This window comes from Elaeis guineensis, chromosome 9, assembly GCF_000442705.2.
Source record: "Elaeis guineensis isolate ETL-2024a chromosome 9, EG11, whole genome shotgun sequence".
In the NCBI taxonomy this organism is placed as follows: Eukaryota; Viridiplantae; Streptophyta; class Magnoliopsida; order Arecales; family Arecaceae; genus Elaeis; species Elaeis guineensis.
The window spans coordinates 54,573,289-54,596,464 of record NC_026001.2 but is presented as its reverse complement, the minus strand read 5'-3'; the positions used below and the strand labels follow the sequence as shown (position 1 = coordinate 54,596,464).

The 23,176-nt window shown below is 37.8% G+C and overlaps 1 protein-coding gene across 2 annotated transcripts in view; it reads right to left on the bottom strand.

Moving 5' to 3' along the window:
- Positions 1–1,284: 1,284 nt before the first annotated feature.
- Positions 1,285–23,176, bottom strand: part of LOC105034678 (ATPase GET3A) — a 63,969-nt gene continuing 42,077 nt past the window's right edge. For both annotated transcript variants that reach the window (XM_073243444.1, XM_010909915.4), the window contains exons 4-7: positions 16,637–16,747; positions 2,114–2,252; positions 1,886–2,001; positions 1,285–1,790 (exon numbers count right to left, since the gene is read on the bottom strand). In XM_073243444.1, the coding sequence (XP_073099545.1) occupies positions 1,614–1,790; positions 1,886–2,001; positions 2,114–2,252; positions 16,637–16,747 (543 nt within the window). In that variant the 3' untranslated portion in view covers positions 1,285–1,613. The remainder of the gene's footprint in view (positions 1,791–1,885; positions 2,002–2,113; positions 2,253–16,636; positions 16,748–23,176) is intronic.

Genomic DNA, 23,176 nt, shown 5'->3' with positions numbered 1-23,176 from the left:
TCTGTATTTATTCTAGTTTTATTTTCTTATAATAAACCAGTTAAAACACATTTGCATATGCATGTAAAACCATAAAAATTAATCAACATTTTATAATCTAAGACTGTTAACTAAGGAATTTTAAACAAATTAATCAATTAGTCATACTAATAAATAGTACAACTTACGTACAAATAAGATATGTTATATCATGTAATGTGGAAAGGACTAATACGATAACATAATATGTTATGAAACAACACTTACATGATATGGCAATAATAGTCCAGGATGGATGCACAAAAAATGTAGTTGATGACATCTTGATTTATTATAATTTGACAGCAAATTGTTTTGATTGTGATGATCATCTAGTTTACATCACATATAGCTAATGTTGTATAAATGATTGGCCAAGACTTGTGCAATCCATGTTTGAATTCCGGATCATGTTCACCACTAGACTTTATCACAGCCTGATTGTGCAGTTACTGAAAGAATGTATACGACAAATTAAAAATATATTTTACAATTTTATTAGTTGGCACACGAAACGAACTTCAAGACTTTGTAATTGTAAATACTCCATAAATGTAGATTATTTTTCAAACTTGGAAATTGAAAAGTCTCTGGACTCAAAAAGTGTTTAGAACAATTATCAGGAATAAATAGAAGTATATAAAGTCATTTGGCAATAAATAAGAAAATCATATAGACATATTCTGGATGTCAATAAACGGCATGCACAATTTCTACTTTCTGAGAGGTATCAATGTAATACGTTATAAATAAACTGAAACTAAATATGTATACTTATGATATAAATAGACCAAAAATTATATGCACATTCTTAACATAAAGTAGAAATTTTCGTAATAGAGTCTTTCATTCGATTCCTTTGTTTCTTGAGTGGAGAATATCCCACTCTTGGAGAGAGGCCAACCGTGCGGCCAATTTCCTCGCTAGCTACTTCCCCACGGAGAATTCGTTTTGAAAAACCCCCCCAATTCATGGGGTAAAATATGTCAAGCTAAATGCCACATCTTTTTGTTGCAAAATCCTAGTTACCAGAAGTTTACATTTAGCCTGTTTGTCCTACTACATATTGCTGGTGGATTTCAGAAACATCCTATACCCAGCAAATGAACTGTGAACCTCGTGTGCAATATAATTTCATGCATGACTAGAAACAATGACGCTTGTTAAAATATTAATATTACTAGCTCTCGTATTTTTAGAAGATTACTGAGGTGTAGCAATGAGAACTAGGAATATTTTCAAGAAGAAACTGCCATAAGATGCAACTTGTAGACAGTATAAGAAATTAATAACACATAAAACTCCCTATTTGTCTGTTTTACAAGAAGTCCTTTCACATATCATGCACATAACTAACTGTATTAAGACTGGAGTAACTAACTACACCTAAGGTTATTACCCAGCATCTAAAATCGGCTAACCAACAATTAAATTGATATCCAGGCCAGCAATCAGGAAAATCCGGTACGGAAGGAAATAGTAAAAGTCTCGCAATTGACTCATGCAATGCCTTCTATCAAGAAAAGGATGAAGGCAAGCCTCTTGATGGGGGGAAGAATATGATCACAACAGTGAAATGCAACAATGGAGAACAATTAGGCCTTTCCCTTGCCTTTCTGCAGTCTATCAAGCTCTAACTCAGCTTCTGCTAACTGGACCTTCAATGTGCATATCCTCTGCCTAAGCTCCTCTACAGTGCCCTTGATGAAAGGGGGTTTGTATGGCGATAGAAAGTGCCGAGAGAACTTTCTCAAAGCTTGAACTCCACAAACCTACATCAACATTCTATTAGAGGACTAAATAGGCATTCATCAAATTTCAGATAATAACACGTCAAGAGCTTCTTTCAAATATTAAGGACTGCTACCTCTTCTGGAAGCAATGGCAATTTGGTGATATGAAAGTCATCATACAGCATGTAGAACTGATCAATATATTTCTGTTGCATCCGTATTCGTGCTTTCAATAACTTGGATTCAACAACTACAAAATAAACGTAAATGGGATTAAGATATATTTAAAAAAGAAAGACATGACAAGGAGCATATTTAATTGGATTAATAAACAGCATTTTTGATTTAGACTCATTACACACCTTCCTCGTCATAAAGTACTTGATTAATGATGATATTGTGAGCATCAATCTCAAACTTTGTCAATTCTTGTACCAATCTCTCTGTTTCATAGAGAGAAAGGAACTCTGGAATGCAAACACAGACAAAGGTTGTCAAGTCCTGTCAAGAAAATTCAGTACCATGTCAAGAGATGACAACAATTATTTGTAGCATTTAAGTGCATACAGATTTAGTAGGCAAAGAGCATTAGAACCAACTTCATGCTAGATTAGACAACATCCTTATGAACACCATGATACATGATGATTGTGGGTATGCCTGACCGCACTTTTAGGAGCACCACATAGCCTAAACATGGACTATACATTCACAAACATAATTTAATAATATAGGATAATACCAGAAACTTGGATCCATGATCAAAGATTTTGTTATAACCAAGAAAGGCGGTACCATCCCAAACTACCTGGTTTGGGGCAATACCAAACTGTACTGGGGGTGGACCAGCATTGTAGAAGCCTGTCAGTTCGAGAAATCCAGTGAGCACGGGGAAAGGGAGGAGAGAGAGGAAGAGAGAGAAGGGAGAGGGAGAGGGAGAGGGAGAAAGGGAGGGACAGAGGGGGAGAGAGAGGATGAGAGAGATCAAGGGAGGGCCAGAAGCCCTCATCAGGAAGTAATCCCTATTTCGAAATGAAACAGGGCTTCCATCTTTTTATTTTGCCTATTCGAGCTGAAGTCAGCACCCTTTGCCAACTTTAGTGTATGGGTCCCAATACTGGTATAGCCAACCTTCTGATAAGTAAGTGCATATCACTTACAGAAAAAATAACAAATTGGAAATCTGCATTATGATGAATTAGCTAAACAACAGCCTAAAGTTTGCTTGCTTGGTTTGCATAAGGTTTATAATTTGTCAATCACTTTCCACGTCAACTAGGTTTGCTTGGGTGAGGCTGAAATAAATCCTTAATACTGAAATTTGTTCTGCACATTGTTCATCTTCAATAGGTAAGAGGGAAAGTATACAAAAGTCCAAAAGGAACAAGTGATGGAAATAGTTGCAAAAACAATGAGAAATCATTCCTAAAAGTCCATTTCATGGAGAGCTTAATAAAGGTATTTTAGGTAGCATTGTTATATATGTTATTGATTAAGGTCTGCAGTCTCGTACCAATAAGGTACCGATACACTATCAGTTTAATACAATATGGTAAGTAAGTAACTTGTAAGAGATATCTTCTGACTCCTCACTTTTTATAATGGTATTACTTGAAATTGGGCAATAGAGGTTGGTATGATACAAACAATTTGCATCCTAGTTTTGAGCGGTACCGAGTGGTATAAGATGATTCTACTTAGTTCAGATTGGTACGTACAAGTTCGATTCATATATTGAACCAAACCCCGGTAGCGTACTTATCAATATAGTGCAATACAATTGGTATGAGTTGGTATGGCAAACCTTATTGTTGACACTGCATTTGCTATTTTACTTTCCTTCAGGCTTGCATGGATCTTCACTCAGTGGTGAATGCCGCCTCTATGGTCGGAAAATTATACATCTTGAAAGCAAATATCAGAGTACATTATTATCAATTGCCAATGTCGAGATTGAAAAGGATGATGCATGAAGGCAATTTCTTAAGTCTTCAACAAAGACAACTGATGACATGGATGATCAAACACTAATGTCAGATTAGATGAAGGACCTAAATGACTGCAAAGGTCATCATACCAAATGTCAAAGAAAGATTCTGTATAAGACAACTCTACAAAATCTTTAACCAAATTTCTCATCTTGTAGTTAAGATCATGTTACAAGCTTCTAGAGCTTTTAAAGAGAAATTGGTTCATGATTGAGCCACAAAAGAATACACCAGCTAGAGCATAGGTAAAAAAGTGACCTTCACTAGTTCATTATATATGCACAACTTTTACGCATTTGTAATACCACCTTCACAATCTTTTGGACAACGTAGACTAGTACACAGAGCACTAAAGACATTATTTTATTTTATACTTATGCAGTCTATATGTGACATACTATGTTAAACAACAATGGCTGCAAAGTATATTCATGAAATTTTTTGGTTGTAACACATATTCTTAAGTATTAATCAATACAAGGCAGATGCATATAGCAATGCTAGTAGCATAGCACATGGTGCTAATACATCATGAAAAATATTTTATTTTATTTTAATTTTTAATATAAAGACTGTTGGCAATGTCTACACAACCGGGGGTAGCCTTTTACCAAATACCACTAACCCTATAAACCCCAGTGAAGATGGGATTTGATCCCCGGTTATTGGGTAAAACTACCAAAGACTTTATCATGGTATTTCAAATTTCTTTAATAATATTTTTGATGTGAAAGATTTCTTTACTAAAATTAAAGAGAAGAAACACGTCATATGCTAATATGTTTGACTATGCCAAAGATGATGATGATAGGACGAATACTATGTAATGATGAGGGAGGCCTAAACTGAAGATTTAAAATATATTGAACGTGTTAGTAAGGCCAATCAATATGTTAAGAATTGTTTGCTGCCGCAGAGTCTATCTCACACTGCCTAAGAGAATGGGTGTGCTAGACACCTTGTTGGCACAAGTTGTGTGGTTGGAGTATGATGTGGCAAGTGTACCCTCGATGTTGGATCATTTTCGAAAAATGGTGATAGAAAGGAGGATAGAAAGTAAAATGGATCCAGGTTCTTAATCTTTAGGGACTTTCACCACCATCACCCCACTGTTTGAAGGAGATAGATCTAAATAGGGATAGGAATGTACCACCGGGCCATGGTAGTACAGATTCTAAGTTACAGCTATTCCTAAGGTAGAAACTACTAGTAGATTAAGAACTAAGATACAATTGAATGTATTGATTTGGATTGTCGAAGTGTCCCTACAAAGTATAATTTTTACTTAGTCATATTAACAAACAATAACTGTCCATCTAACTAGTACCACTACATCTGGCCTCCACACCTAGTGGTTCTGATAACTATCCTCCACTACTTCCATTTATTGGCATAGTTGCTCTGCAACAACTATCAGGATGATAATCATATCTATTCAGCCTTGGCCTATTCAAACATTTTGCATTGGTTATCTTTCTTGACTCCATCATAAATACGATCTGCTGCACTTTAGGAATATCTTTGAGGCCGATTCAATTACATCAACCTACTACTAGCATCCGACTTCATACACCTTATATTACTTGGTCTATTGGACTGCTCATCAGCATCATAGTTGGATTCTACCTCCTTGGTCTATACCTCATCACTTGATGAAATTTATTGTGGTCGAACTCTTCCCTAGTTCAACAAAAGTCACGTGATCCTCATCTACTCTAATTCCATCAAACTTGATCCACGTTGCATTTGCTCTCAATCGCCAATAGGTTGTAAATAATATGCCCCATACATCTCATTGGCTGATAATCAAAAGACTAATGGGATGTCTGTCATCATCCTCTCGGAATTTGCAGAATACTGCTCTTTAACTGAAGCATCACTTCCACTTTCAATAACTTTCTTGCATCTTTGTTCTGCTGAACTCTTTGATTTTGCCACGTCTTGCTTCACAGAATACTTTTGCATACTAGAACAACCTACACATTACTCAAAGGATCTCCCATATATCTAAAAGGATCTGGCATTATCTTTCGCATCAATGGGGATTTTGTTTCATCTTCTAATTAGGCACACCTTTAATCTATAAAAAGACCCTGCATCTTTCTCCTCGATGCTCATCTTTCTTCCTCCTCCATACTACTCATGCCTCCGCTCCATCTCCTTGCACTTATTATGGTGGGTAGGATTGACTATTGAACTTAGGAACCCATTTGTTTTGATTTTCTGATTTCTCACTGATTTGCCAAACTAGAGTATTGTCACATATCATGGTATCATCACGAGCAGATGGTATTGCTGAATTGAATACTGTCACCAGAGGCTTGCTATTTAGTTCAGGGTTTTCAATCCGGTAAGTCAACATCTTTTCAACCGGCCTTTGACTAATCCTGTATCATCAACTTTTTCGAGTTGGTTTAAGTGGACCCTCTTTCATTTTTGCTTCGATCAACTGAGTCCACACCTAAGCCTTGAGCTCACTACACTCAGACTACCTCCACTATAATTGATAACGATGTGCCGTGAGTAAACCACTAGATCATCCTAAAGCTTTAGCAAGACAATGGTGAAGAACTTGCCAACTTAGGTTAGAAGTGAAGTGAGCATCTTAAGAGTATTAGCTCAATTGGTTTTGTATCCATACTTATGTAACTATATTAGCCAAAAGCAATAAAATAGCAGGACCTTTTAACTTTGAGTTTTTTTCCATGTCTCTCTGAATGAAACTTCTCATTAATGGCTCAAGTATCAGCATTCTTCAACATTTGGCCTACCTTCTGATGGATCAGGCCAATGATCTTTAACACTAGCTGGCCAAAATTTCTAAAAGTGGCCAATATAGAAGAGCCAGATCAAATCCTTCAAAGCAAAGCGGACCAACATCTCCTAAGATGTATGACTTCCTGGAAAGAACAAGAGTAGCCTGTGAACCAACATCCAAAGTTCTCCAAGAAGAGTGGAAGAGGTTAAAAAGTTGTGAAAGGCTTGTAAAATAGAATCCATCATAGTACGGCATCATTATTTGTATCAGCCTCTTGGCCAAAACTTTTGTGGAATTTCTCCTTACTAGATAAGATAATGTTATTTATTTATTTCATTTTCAGACTGAATTTATCACTTCTCCAATTCTCCAATGGTTTTCTTTTATATAGTGCTAAGATTCAAGCTATCCATAATCCACATGAGGACTTTTAATTACACATACCATGGGATATCAGGCCGAATCAACTCTTGCATCATCATGTTGCTCCCAGCATATGCAATTGGAATACACATCACATAGAAAAACTCTGGAAGTAACGTCTGAACAGGTTACATCTAAGCCCTAGTGACACAGCCGATGCTATAAAGCCGTTATAATTTTGCCCTTTACTCCTCGGCCAAATAATTATGAAGTACTATTGGCATAGATTTGCCGACTTCAACAGTGACCCCCCGCTACTCACGATCGATAATTTCCAATATTGGTCAGGTATCAACCAAGGATAGTTCAATTTAACACAACCTTGCTAGCATTAGTTCTATGTTCCCTCAATCAATGGATTACGAGGACTCCATTGAATAGCCTTCGGTGGTTTTTCTCTTGATGAACCAAAGTCTGCAATTTGGATTCTCATAAACTAGAATACTTCCATGTAAAATCAATCCATCCTCCACGAGGCCAAGATCAATTTCCTTTTTTCCATAGGATATGTTAGAATGTACCATGACTGATATATTGGCTTTCAACCACAGAAACAAGTTTTTCAACCCATTCCACTATTGAAACCGAAGATGCTGCATATCATTTCATGAGTGGCCTTAGCATAACAGCCAATTTCTTTGCAGCTGCTTCCTTGTATTCCTTCTACAATGGCATATATCAACTATGCAGAATCCAAGCAGACGTGCCATAAAACTTGTTTTCCACCGCAAAGTCTCTCTCGTTTTGCCTAAGCAAATGGGTATACCAAAAATCTTGTAAGCATAAGTTGGATAGCAAGGGTATGATATGCGCACAGGCATGCCACTGACATCAGATCAGTTGAAAAGGTGGTGATCGAAGGATAAAGAGTAGCATGGGTCATGTAACAAAAAAAAAAGCATAAATCTAGTTGTCCTAACCTTCAAGAACTTTCACTACTATCATCACTGTTCAAAGATAAGGTTGAAAAATGGGCTTGGCCACACCCCTACACAAGCTCAACCCAAATTTTTTGGGCTTCAGGCCTGGCTTTGGCCCAAAAGTTTTTGGAAAACTCCAGCCTAAGCCCAAGCCTGAGCCCAGACTGAACCCGATTGGGCTAGCCCAAATTACCCATTAGGCCAAAACTAGGCTGGCCCGAACTCGATTAAAGATATGTGGGGCAAATGATTACATAAATGAATGATTCCAATAGACAAGACATGCTGATATGTTTAAAAAGGAAAGGGTATCTCATGAATGGTGTTAGCCCATAACGTACACATCAAATCCAAACGGGATGCATAAAAAGAAAGAATATAAAGCAGGAAGATTATGGAAAAAAGACACAAACAAGAGTTTTTGGGGTTGGGTTCGGGCCTGAATTTCGACTTTATGTCAGGCCTTGTTTAGGCTCGAGCTCAGGCTAGGCCAAAGCCAAGCCAATGATATACCTGATTATGGCCCAAAAAACAAACAGGCTTTATATTTAAGCCCAAACTCAGTTTGAAATCTTTAAGGCCTAGCCCATAACCTGAGCCGAAGTCGGCCTGGCCCGAGACTATTTCCAACCTTATTTGAAGAAGATGGATCTGCATAGAGATAAGGATAAAGGTGCAGCACTAAGCTATAATAGTAGAGATTCTAAAATACAGCTATTCCTAAAGTAAAAACTATTGGTAGACTAAGAACTAAGAAAAAATTACAATACATCGACTTGCATTGTCGAAGGTCCCTACAAAGTGTAATTTCGACTTATTTATATTAGCAAATAATAACTTCCAAACTTTGACAATTGCTACCTAGCCTCCACTCCTAGTGGTTTTGATAACTAATACCAATTATCTTCCACTACGCCCGTCTATCAACATAGTTGCTCTGCATTGTCAATCCGATAATCATATCTTTTTGATCTTGGCCTATTCAAATATCTTACATTAGCCATCTTTCTTTACCCCATCCTATAATATGGTCTTCTATACTTTGGAAATATCTTTAAGTCTGATTCAGTCACCTTAGCCTACTACCAACCATTCAACTTCATATGCCTGGTATTATAATTGGCCTGCCAGCCATGATCAAATTCTACAGCTTCAATCTATCCTCACTCGTTGAAATTTATCATGGTCAAACTCTTTTCCAGTCCGACAAAGGTCACATGACCCTCATTGATTCTGGTTCCACCAAGCCCGATCCAAAGGTCTCAATCGCCAGCTGGATTGGTGAGATGGAGCATAAACAAAAATTCTACAAAGAAAAATAAGGCAGCAATGGCAGGGAAATTCCATTATTAGAGGTTATTTCTAGTATCTGATTTTCAAGATCACACAAGCCAAAATTTCCATCATTAGCAAAATACTTTACTCTCTCACGCTAACCTCTTCCCACTATATACCATTAATGGTATATTCACTAGACAGCCTAGTCATTATGCAGGGTCTTAAGATATTCACTAGGCTGTCTTCTATACTTTGGAAATATCATATATAGGCTCTTAAGCTCGAGTCTTCCACTTTTAGGAGGTCCTCCATAATCCTGCCCTCGATCTCCCCCAATCCGCCTCCCTCTATCTCAAAAGGGATCTTTCTTACTCTCTAGCACTTCAAGGCCCCACCTGGAGCCAAATGTAGATCATCCAGGCCAAGATCGTCACCAATGACTTCCACAAGCTCATCTTCGAACTCTCCATCTACTAGACATTCTCCTTCTAGCTAAGTTGGATGTGGGGGATGTGAGTGATTTGGTGGATCTAGTCCACCGCCAATGCCAGCAATCGACAATCACAAGGGATCCGACAAAAGCAACACTTTCGAGTGAGATTCTTGACCGTAACTGCAAGATCAAGAAAGAGATCATCCTCAACCAATCCAAGTTGGAGGCGATGTTCGAAAGATTGGGGCTAGATAACTTCCAGATCTACCGCACCAAGATCTAGCCACTAGAGTTATAAAATGTTGACCACATTACCAAGAAATGGATGGTGGTGATGATCGCCCTCGTTAGCCTTGTCCACTATGCCAAGTGCATCATCTATAACACTTCCACACCAAGATCAAAAGTCAATCAAAAAATTTAGCTTCTCAATGATGAATCTCACCATCCCCGCCAATCGGAACTCACTTGAGCTGATGCAAGATCTCATCTTGGTGGCAAGCAGGCAAATGGGCAATCAAGAGTCATCAGTCGATGGATCGCTCGAGAAGCGGACCAAGGCTCAACCTAAAATATTGAAGCCCAACAAGTAGTAGGCACAGGTCTAGCAAGTAGGCCCAGAGGCTAGGCCAAGCCCAAGCCTAACTAAATGAAGCGGTACCTCGGGCTGAGCCTCTGCTCATTAAGCAGGTCTAGCTAGCAAATTGTGAAAACATACTACAATTGCTATCCATTCCATGTGAAAGATATCATGCTACGTGGATAGTTAATTAGTTGAACTTGCCAGATAATTTATAATGAGTAGATCACATTTATTATATAACAAAATCATGAATCAACCTTGGATATTAATCCCTGAGAACACCATGACATACATGTTGCCCCAAACAAAAGAGAGAAGATTAGAGATTCTATATGAATGACCAAACAAAGGATGATATAAATTATTAGTAGGCTTTTTTCATGTAAATAGGGGCAAAACAAATTGCAATATGCTACACAAAATACTAACAAGTTAGAGCACACTATGCTAAATAAACGATTTTACGTGATCTATCATACTTATGTTGTGCAATTTATAGGAGAAATGTGTATTTCATATTTCTGTGTAATATGTTGTCCAAAAAAACTGCTTAAGTCATATTTAACATTTATACCATATGAGTTATTCTTATTAAGATTGTTCCCTTGCAAGTGCTTTATGTAGGATCAAGATCCTCCTTAAACCATCTTCTCTTTGAATAGATCCCTCGCATGCTCTAGATGGCTAGCCATGATTTCCTCAAATAGAATTCTATAGTCATACAAATACTTTAGATGGATTCACCATGCTTACCCCCAACTTTGTTTTTTATTCCCAAGAATGCCTTATCAATTGCAAAGGTGATTGCCGCATCTAGAATAATTTTAATCTTTAAGTGACTATTAGGGATAGCTTTTTAATCTTGAATCTGTTGGTGCAATATGTGCCTCTTAAACCTCCAAGTCTACCAATTATCGGCTGTATTATGACAATATGCTCTTATTTAAGTTTGTGAAGCATCACTCTACAATTTCAAGGGGATTACTACCATATCCATCATCACTCCACCTTATCAATCATGGATACTGCACTCATTATGTGAGCTATAAAGACACTAACAAATGCTTGTTGTCATTTCTAGATGTCCTTAAATTATAAATTGAGTATTGTATGCCCTATGCTAGTTACAGGATAGCATAGTATGATTTGTCATCTTATTATGCCAACATGTGCTGCGGCTTATCTCAAAATCGAGGGATTTCTATCCGCTAGTGTTGGTTTATGTCAGTCTGCCAACTAGCATGAAACAACATAAACGAGAGCATGCAGTACAATGAAACTAACAGCCTTGTATTGTGCTCTCATCCATCAAATTTCAAACACAGCAGTGCTTTAAAAGATTTAAGTGGTATTTCACAGCCAAGATCAACTAATGCCCAAGCAGTGGTGAGCACCAAAGTTTTAAGGCAGCCAAAAATTTAAAAATAAAAGAAAACTAATAAATATAACAAGAAACCTATAAAATGTTATAATCAAATAAGGGAAACATAGTGTATGAAATAAGATGTAGTAAGTCCATGAGAAAGTATGGATTTGGCAACATAGAATACTAATTTATAAATCAAATCCATTCTTCATATACTCAAACATGACACCAACTATTAAGGAAGGAGGCAGTGTACTCACTGCTAGACAGACTAGTTTAGGTTGATGCTTAAGTTTCCTCTTAATCCCATGAATTTCCTTGCTACTTAGTGAATGTAAAGCTCTCAAGGATTTTGCTGTATCTTTGGTTCTTCTACCATAACCTTCCGCTGGTACTACAAAAGAACATCTTGGATCTGAATAAATTTTAATCAGCAGTTTGAAGGGATGTTTATCCGCAGTTTCAGCCCTCCACTTGCTCCATTTCTTTTCCTGAACTTCTATTGAGCTATTTCTCGATCTTTTGTATGTACATCTTCTTTTCCAAATATGAACTGCACAGGCACCTGCCTAAGCGGCTGCATACCACATAGGCAGTACATAACACCCCGACCACCCACATATCATGGCCAATTTTTGAAACCTTAATAAGATCATAATGTTATGAACTGGTATGACTGCTAATACCATGGAAAACAACCTAGCCCAAACCACCAGTTCGGGGCATATCGACCTGAAATGACACAAAACAGGTCAGAATGCTTGTCCGGTTTGGCAAGTGGCCTGAACTGAGCAGGAACCATTTGGTTCAAAGTGATGCTAACAAGAGAGAAGGGATGCTAACAAGAGAGAAGGCCATCCTAGGGGATGCTAATAAGAGAAAAGGCCATCCCTTTCTTTACTTAAAAAAGAGTGGATTTCATGACAAAAAATTAAGAAAAAGGGAAGATTTACCAATTTTGATCCTAAATCCAAGCAAAAGCAAGTATAATCCCCTCCCTCCCTCCTTTCCAAACTTCTCTTTTTCATTTTTGTCTAAAATAAGCTGAAAATTAGTAAAATTAGTAAAAATTATGCCAAAATTTTGTAATTCAGTATAATTTCATAGACCTAAAGATGATGTATAAATTGAAGAGCAAATCATGATTTTTTTGTGATCATGTAATTTTTTATTAAAATAGACTTTTATTTTGAAAGTAATAAATAACATAATGTTCAAAAACTAAAATTATGGTATGTTTGGAGGTATGTGTGCTACTTGTCTTATTACAGTATATTTAAATTTGGACATGGTTATGGCTACTCAAAACTAAGTGCAAATTCAAATAAATTTCAAAAATAAGTGGTGACCAAAACATTCCTATAAGCTGAAAAATTTATGTAATGCCCCTGGTAGGATTCTATATTAATCCAAATAAAAATTAACTTTAGATATTTTATAATAAGATATTCATGTATTATTTAAAATTAATTTGAAATACAGATTAAATTTTAAAATGTGAAAATTAGTAATCTATATAGATAATTTAGACATATTTTCTGAAGCAATTCAAATTTTTTCATTACAATATAAATTATCTAATTTTTAACTATTTAATTGTTTAAATAATTATAAATTCAGCTAAAAATTATGAAAAATATGGTAATGTTTATTGGGCATATTTTCTAAGACAACATGCATTGTTTTTACATAATATTATAAATTATCACATATCAATGGAAATTAAATTATAAAAAATAGCTATTTTATCTAGAATTATAAAATTTTGCTTATCTTTTGAAAAATGTTGATCCACTTTGCATAATTTATGGTGATGAGTAAAGGACCTTATGATGTGTGTTCATCAAACTTGAACAAAAGATTCAAGGAAAAAGAAAGACAAGGATGCTAATATAGGTTGTGAGCATCATTTCGAGCTTGCACTATTGGAGGTGCAAGTGTTGCTGTACACAGTGAAGAGGTATGTGATGATGAAATTGTAGCAGCATCAAGCTAGTAGTTATCCCAATGTGATTGCATATAAGAACATCCACAAGTGGTCTAACAATTGATGAAGCAACCAAGGTTTTAAATCCCATGGGACAGAAGTATCCCATTCCCCATGGAACGAGATGCCCTATTGTCCCGTCCTGTCCCAATAGCGGTCGCGATCATGCGATCCAGTAGATATTCTCCGTCTCTCTTCCTAATTCTTTTCTTTCTTTCTTTCTTTCTTTCTTTTTTCTTTTACCTTCCTTTCTTTTCTTTCCTTTTTTTTCTTTCCTTAACCATTCATTTCTTTTTTTTTTCCTTTTTCTTCTTCCTTCCTTTCTTTTCTTCTCTTTTCCTTTCTTTCATTTTTCTTCTTCATCTTTCCTTTCAGTTTTTTCTTTTCTTTATCTTTCCTTCCTTTCTTTCCTCTTTCTTCTTCTCTTCCTTTGTGAATGAGTTTCAAAGTCCCGATCCTATTCCGATCCTATTTTCTCACAAGAATGGGATGAGATAGTAGGGACGCCTCTCATCCCGCTAAGATGTAAAAGCTTGGAAGCAGCACTTTCATGACTCTAGAGAGCAAGAAGGTGTAGAGAAAGAAGTAGAGAATGATCATCAGGTAACTGAACCAGTATATCATTTCAGGGATACATGGGACTATGAGGCATCGGATCCAAATGTAAAACTTGGATTCAAGCTGCCATATATGATAGTCTAAATGACCAATGGAAGGAGGAGGTTGCCAAGCACAAGGCACAATTTGGACGCTCACAATACAAGGGGTTTCTGGTTTTAGTCTGCCAAGGTAGATTCAAGCTACTATAGGAATCAATCAAAGAGAGAGGTAGTTGGTAAAGCTAGCAGCCAAATAACATCTACATTGGGGGCTTTTTTCACCTACAAGAAGTGAAGGAAGCCCAAAGATATACCAACAAGAGCTACCATATATGATTGAGATTCACATGCCTCCCCTAGCAAAGACTCAAAGCAACAAAGGATTGAATCTTTGCTCATCAAGGATAGGACAACAATATGTAGAGAGCTATTGCTTCATGGTTCTACTATAGCAACATCCCTTCAAATGCTACAAACAACACCTATTACCATTCTACCATCAACTCCATCTAGAAAGCCGGCCAAAGGATCAATCATCTTGGGCTTAATGATATCTATAGTGAGCTACTTGATGATAATAAGGAAGAGCTAAAGAGATGGATAGTCTCATATCAGAGTAAATGGGACAGTAATGCACGATGGTTGGATAGGGCCAAGCATGCAAAGCAACATCAATTTTTTGACATAATGTGAATAAGACATTCTTTCATAAGTCAGTTGATGTTTCTAACAAGTTGCATGATTCCTAATACATCCTGAGCTTGATGGAGTGGGTAATTGATTGGATAAGGGAACAGTATATTGTGCAGATGGTTACTAAAAATGGACACAGTACAAGGCCACCGGGGATATTTTGATGAGCACGAGGCGACACATATTCCGGACCCAAAGTGCTACCCATTGCATAGACTTGATGCTAATGGAATACGTAGGATAAAGCAGGTGGTAGATATAGCCCAGGCCATCAGTAAATTCATAAATAATCACATAGGGGTGTTGTCTTTGATAAGAAAGCACATTGGGTAAGATACTAAGACTGGTAGTCAGGGTGGCGGACCTAGTAAAATCACCCAGTAGAGCCTGATAAATAAAGGCAGCCAGGGAAGAAAGCAATTTTCAAAGAAGCAAGGGAAAGGAAAGAAGGCTCCATATCCGTTAGAGTCAATGAGAAGCCCATTCCCACAAATTTTGAGGCCACTGAGTCCTTGGATGACCAATTTCCTAGATTCTCTTGCAATACAAGTGATGATGCTAATGATAGTCTGAACGATCCTCAATAACAAGGAAGAATATGACACATAGCCACCTGGCTTAGATCAATTTACAAGCAAGTCATATTTCACCCATGTCATATAGAAATATGGACCACAATGCACACCTTAAAGCTTGCAAGTATACAATAGCCTATAGGAGACAGGCCCCATGAGGTGGTTCAGGACATAGCATTGCTACACTTGATGATATAGCACATGAGGGAGAGTCCATGGATGTATTTGGATCCTCATTGTATACCGGATCCTATGTTACACAACCAGGGTATGACCCATATGCACATTCTTCACTGGTGTATCATATTCGACTGGCTACTGCAAGTGACTGACGAATCAACCTGAACTAGTAAATGGAAATTGAGCCACCTTCCACCACTCAAATCCAACACCCTCTATCTCTCTCTCACTCTGGCAATCACTCTACTAGGGTTAGGGAGACAATAAGTGGCCCGCCCCTCTTCGACCTGGCCATCACTAGTAAGTGACCCGCCACTTGCTCTTACTCATAGTAGAGATCCGGAAGAGCCATCGGGAGAGAAATCACCGATAAGCATCCCCCCTCTCTTTCTCCCCCTTCCTCCCTCCCTCCCTCTCTTCCTCTTTCTCATCCCTCTCCTCCTCACTCTCCCTATTTCGATAAGCCCTGGAACAGCATGGCACGAACTCGTACCATACCAAACTAGTCACTTGCCAGTATAACCTTTGTACTAGTTCGGCAAACCTTGGCTCCTGTCTTCCACAATCTCAGTCAAATTATGGGCCAGATTTTGCTGCTGCAATCTCCGCTCAAACGTAAATGGGATGGCCAGCACAGTTTCAAGCAAGCGCTCCAGGAACCAACTACGCATAAACTTAGTGCAAAGTCAATCATTCAATAATTTTTCACACAGTTTACATGAATCAACAATTTAACATATTTTATCATATATAAAGTAAACATATAAAATTAGAAACCCACTGAAGGTACATTTTAGTTTTTAAAAATTATGCTAAACTCATAACTAAAACATATTAGAAGAATACACAGTGTCAATTTTAATTGTTGTTTTAGGCTCCTAGCACAAGCAGTAGAGATTTGCAAGCTTCTTTAGTCATTCCTTGTACTAGCCAAACATAAATCTCAGCGCACACCTTTTAGATAAATTACAAGGCCGCCAAACAAGGCCCCTTTTTATATATTTGATGATCTGGCCTGCACTTTAACAATTTTTAGATTCAAAAAATGTTGTATTTACTGGTCCATTAGTTGGAAACAAAAGATGAAGGTCTGTGATCTTACTGGATCTTTGAATTGTCTGTTCACTTGTTCAATCACATCCTTCATGCCCTCAAGTTTCCCTAGCATTGCATCCTCACTGAATTCATCACCAAGACCAAAAAGACGAGTAGCCTGTCAAACAAAGTGTTAATCATTTTATCTAATGGAAACTACTATTAGTCAAAGAAACAACATACAAGTGCATAATTTCAAATCACATTTGCACTATTTGTACAACCTTAGACATTTATGCAAGTATAGATATAACACTGCTGACAGTGATATTGAGCCACTTACATAAAGCAGGCCCATTTATAAGATCAATCCTCATCAGATTTTGGTCAGGTGGAAATTAATGTTTCATGTTTCACTGCAGGCGATTTGATCAATTCATAAGTTAGTATTCAATGCCATCAAGTTTGGCACTTCCCATTGATTTACTGCATCCTATTTAATATTATGACTATCTTTTAAGTTTTTTAATTACATTATCTTCTTGCTGAACCTATCAATTCTGGGCTGCATTGACCTCTGGGCACCCACCTAGCACCTAGGAGTTATCTGGCACCCTGGCTGCTTGTATAGCAGCTATAATCTTTTAAAACATTATCTAAATATATACACATATCAGATTCAGTTGAAGATTACAACAAGAAAATAATAAACACATTTTACTGAAGAACTTAAATGCAGTTCTGTATCATATTGTATGGTATGTACTGAAGATTTGTCAAGGCAACACCAATAGGGAAGGAGACTGGGAGGGTGTCATGACACAAACAATATGGTGTGGAGCAGCCATGCATCAGCCCACATTGCAGTACTTGGCAAACTAAAACATAACAGTAAACATGACAGTTCTGCTGCTTCTTATTTAACAGCACAGTGCAATGATCCTGAACAATATATTTTATAGACAAGGTATGCAAAAGTTACCCTTTTTGCCACAATTCATCTTATTAATCTGACAATGGAAAGTAGCAAAAGAGACAAATCAGGTGTATACCTAGGTTACAGCTTGAAGAGGCAAACAAACTCTCTGGAATACTTTCACTTTCTCCAAATAAATCTTAAAAGATAACTAGTTTCTACAGAAAAATCTTATAACTGGTACATTTTGGTTATTTCTTAAATTTGCTCCATGCAACATAAATCCACATGTTTTTCATCAACTCAAAGAAGACTACATGTATCACCAAGAAAATAAAATTTTAAACTAAAAACATGATTTTCTTACAAATTTCTCACCACAAAAAAATGATGAATCCAAAAACAACCCAATCCATAGTCACCATTCTGGTGGTACAACAAATGGACTTGATGATCTCCTAAGGTATACAGGAAAGGGTAAATTTTGTGATGAGAGTGAACAAAGGAGTGAGAGAAATCTATGTACCCTGAAATTATAAGAAGATATTTTAAAATTTTAATATGATAGACTATGAAGACTTTTTTGTTGGTTAACATAAAGAACAAAGGCCTTACTAGTCAGGACAATGGTTCCCAAATATTTTTCTAATAACTAATAAAGGGAAAATCTTGGTGACTCAATCTCAGAAGTTGGCTGTGAATGATCACGGAAACAAGGATTTCTTTTTTAAAAAAGGTTTGCTGAGTGTTTTTAAAAGTTTAGTTTAGGTTGCGTTAGGCAGCCGGCAATCTGGAGGTTGGCTGTGAATGATCACGGAAACAAGGATTTCTTTTTTAAAAAAGGTTTGCTAAGTGTTTTTAAAAGGTTTAGTTTAGGTTGCGTTAGGTAGCCAGCAATCTATCCAGATTGCCGGCAATTTAAAGTGGGCCCACTGGATTGCTTGTTCGGTATGCTTTTTGGATGATAATCCAAATTGTCTTGGCAATCTACATTGCCTCCTATGAGGCAATCTAAATAGCCTTGAGGAGGGTGGCTATGCAGATTACCACTTCTTTAGCAATGTTACAATAAAAATTTTGGACAACATTACCTCTCAAAAAAATCACACAAAACCCATCACCCAACCCTCCCCCTCCCCATCCTCTGGCGCCATCCGTAGCTCCTCCGCACCCCCCCCCCACGCCTGTGGCAGCTTCACCGATGGAGATGGAGATGACGTCGATGCCATCAGGGACGGCGTAGTCGAAGCCAGCGTCCTTCCAATAAACCTTATAGCCCACGATTCGGGCCTTGGGGGCGATGCCGACAGCATAGCCGGCCATGCTGGTGCAGAAGGCATGGTGGCCAACAGCGGTCGAAGCGGTGTGGGTTCCGTGACCGTCAGCGTCATAAGGAGAGCAGAACTTGATGGTCCTGTTGATGCCGGCACCACCAACGACGGCATTGGAGTCGTGGCCTTTGGAGGAGTAGGTGCCGACAAGCTTACGGTTGCAGAGGCAGGGAAGCCAGGTCCAATCTCACAGGTGTTGCGCCAGCGGGATGGGATAGGGCCAAGGTTGCAGTCGAAGAAGCTCCGGCACTCGGGCCAGATGCCCGTGTCTAGGATTCCAATGATGACATCAAAGCCGTAGTCGGAGTTGGACCAGAGGCCAACTTGGGTGCAGAGTCCAAAGAACTAAGGGTAGCGGGTGGTGTGGAGATGGTGAAGGCGGTCCTTGAAGACAGCAAGGACAGTCTGGTGGTGGGTGAGTTCGACAGTGCAATTGGGGTAGAGGGAAGCGAAGAAGCCGTTAAAGACGGTGTCATAGACACGGAGGAGTGGGAAAGGGTCGCCGCCGCCAACGAATGCTGGGGAGGTGTACCAGTGGGAATGGGTGGGGAAAATGGACGGCTTAGACTGGCAGTCTATGCGGAAGATGTACATCTTCCTCTTCTCGAAAAAAGCGGCAACAGTTGTGGATTTTCGTTCTCCCTCCCCCCATGCCCGCAATTCCCCCACCCATCGGCTAGCCGCTTCTCCACACCCACACCACTCCCGCCGCTTCTCATCAGAGAGAAAAAAGAGCACTAAGGTAAAATTACTAGGAGTATTTTGAAAATTTGATTTCACATTACTGATAATCTGATTGTCATAACAAACATGTCAATCAAGATTCCCAATAATTTTTTTACAACATTACCTGTGTGTACCAAATACAGTAATCAACATTACTAGCAATTTAATGATAGCAATCTATGTTGAAGGCAATCCACATTACCTTCCAAGATTGCCTGGTGATGCACCAAACGTAACTTTAGTTCCTAAAAAGGTAGCAATATAGTCATAGGATGAATTTAGAATTTTCAAAGTGAATGGCCTGAAAACAGTTTTTATATATAAAGAATTGCTCCAACTCTCTCTCTCTCCCTATATATATATATATATATATATATATATATATATATATATATATATATATATGCACACACACATATGTATATATCCATCTATCCCTATCTATCTATCTATCTATATCTCTCTCTGTGTGCATGTGTGTCGAGCACATGCACAAGCACCCTCACATCTTGCTGCAGCAAATGGATAAGGAGAAAAGGTGGGTCACATCCATTAACAGCATAACATAGGTAGTAAAATGGTGAGAAATTTATGATTAGAGTTTTCTTTTTGCCATAACAAATTGTAAAAAGCACAATGTAGTAAAGTGCTGGTTATACTAACCAATAGTTAAGAATATTATGATTGTCTTTATAACCAAATCCATATTATTATCCATTCTAGTCGTCCATAGTTGATAAAATATGACATGTTAAATTTTGTTATGAACAACCCCATGATTAACAAAGATGCATTACAAAGAAGATTATGTCTATTAAATGGACACAAACTTGTAATGCTTGGAGCTGCACAAGTAAACTTGAGGCTTATGAAACTAATTATGAAAATTGATGGAGAAAGGCTTGAGCTATCTGAAAAAATAATACCCTACAAGTCAATCGAAATTTATATTTTGATGAATTTTTCCTTTAATCTTCCTGACTCATGTACTTGACATTTTATCAATAAATAAAGGAATTATGTTTCATCATATGCTGCATCTTATATTTGTTATTAAGATTATGATGAACTCCATAGATTAGGATAATGATTTTAGAGTTATCATGAGATTATACCAGTGAGACCTAAAATCCTAATCTAAAATATTTTCAGTCATTAATACATTGAGTCGGGGATCAATATTTCTAGAAAGATTGGCATATCCTATGTATGCTCGAAGGAGCGGGTGATTGATCTTACAATCACTTGTGTGGAGACACTAATACAAGGATGTGGGTGCTCATTAAAGAATGAGTTCACTGAATTGATCCATCTTGAGAACATCTTATGGAGTCTTACTTATCTGTCAGAATATATTTCTCTTAGTGAGAGTTGTGTAAGTAATCCTTTGACCTGAGACTACCATAGAACCTTGTATACATGAATTCATATTTTAGTTCATACTCATTCATGACTTAGTTATGTACAGGTGTTCTAGATATGGTGGATTGTGTATGGAAGTTATGAGTAGGTCAACATGGAGTCGATCACTCTTGGTAAGAAGAAATCGCATCCTACTTGCTCTAATCAAATGATGATTCAATGAGACTTTGATCAAAGCAGAATAAAACTTAAAAAGAATTTCTAATGTTTCATTAATCGTCATCATTATAAGATTGAGAGAAATATGAATATGAAATTGGATTTGACATGATTCCATGTCCATAGTCATATTCAGGATGCAATATGATCGCAGGATTTAATTGTACGGTAACTTGCCACTGAAGGATATTTTTGATATTTCTACCAAAATTTTATATCTTTCGGATAAACATGATACGTTGCTAGACGTCAATCTTGTCTTGTAGATTTGATCGAATTAAAGAGTTTAATTCGATCGCCAATTAAACAAGATTCTAATTGTTGAATTCGGGTTAGCATAATTGACCTAAATCGGTTAGACATAATTCTAATCAAATCAGATCAACTTGCATTCGAACCTACTACTGACTAGATGTGAAACCCAATGGGTCACATACATAAAAAATTGATCAAGAGTCTAATTGGATTAGATCATGTTTGCACAATAAACATACTAGCACGTGTTGCAAGCCCTACCTCCTGATTTGAATCGGATTCGAAATTAGTTCTTAATTTGGGCTAATTAAACTTGATTGAACTCGAGTTTTAAATTGGTCTGGATTGGGTTGACCCTTGGCTGGTTGTGCCAAGGTGGTTGGCGCTAGATAAAAGCCTTCCCACACATCAGAGAATCTCTCTCTTAGCAGCAGGGTTCTTCCTTGCGCATGGGCCAAGTGGTGCCCCTTGCGCATGGGCCAAGTGGCACCCCTTTTGGTTGGCGCTAGATAAAAGCCTTCCCACACATCAGAGAATCTCTCTCTTAGCACATGGGGTTCTTCCTTGCGCATGGGCCAAGTGGTGCCCCTTGCGCATGGACCAAGTGGCGCCCCTTCCCCTTCCATGAGTTTATCCATTTGGTTTTCCACAAACAAAAATCATGTGGCATGGACTTCAGATGACTAAGAGGCGCAAAAGAGTCCTTCTGCCTCTTAATCACTTTTTAGTCAGCAAAATAAATGGATAAGCAAGAACCCATGCCGCCCCGTATCCTTGGCGCCACTTGGACTTTAAGTCCAAGTGGTTATGGTCTCTTAAATCTCCACGCCAAATCTGGTTGGGCACCATCTATCTTGACCATTGGATGGCCATGAGATGGAATTCTATCTGTTGGATAAAGTGAGCCCTCCTAATGAAGCCTCGTGACACTTCAGAAAAACACCGAGAATTAATTATGCGCCGAAGAGTCCTTCTGTGTGAAACGACTTTTCAATTCAATTCCTAATGTGTTCCAGATGTCACAAGAATTGATCTAAGGGCATAAGATATAAGGAGGGGCGTGAGATGGTTCTTGGGAGGGCACAAGATGGTGTGAATGTATCCGCACGCCACTTATAAATAGGTGGCATGCCCCGATTTCTAAATCATTCCAATCTCTTCTTTCTTACAACTTCTCTACTTTTGTCCCAATAGTTCTCTTCCTTCCCTTATTAAGATAAAGTCCTCTTAAGAACAAAAGATCTGCTTTAAGACAAGAGCTTAAGAAGAGAATTAGGCAAGACAAGGAGAAAAGAAAGGAAGAGAGGGAAAAGGCTAGGAGGAGAGAAAGGAGGGCTAAGCTTTAAGGTAGTGTTGTGCTGCCTGAAAAAATTCTTTGAGAAAGAATTCAACAAGAAGAACCAATTTTGAGGAATGAGTGTCTTGACCCAACTCCCATATGGATCAATGTTGAAGGGTGAACATTTGGGCGCCTAGTGAAAACTCTGCTGAAATTTTGGATATAGCATGATAGGTATTATTCTACACTTACCTATATATATGCATGTGATTGTTTATCATCAAGGGGTTCTTGGGATTAGGATTTGATTATTTGGAGTTTTATTATGCAAAATTTTGAAATCCATTTTGCTTCCATTGTGCTCATCAAACCCTACACTATCATCTCTATGGAAATACAACAAAAGCCTAATTTGAAGATAAGTAGCAGAACTCAGCCACATCAATATGGTTGCATAGTGAAAATGAGAATTTACTGATCAACAAAAAGTTCTTAATCAGGCTAACTATTTGTGACCGA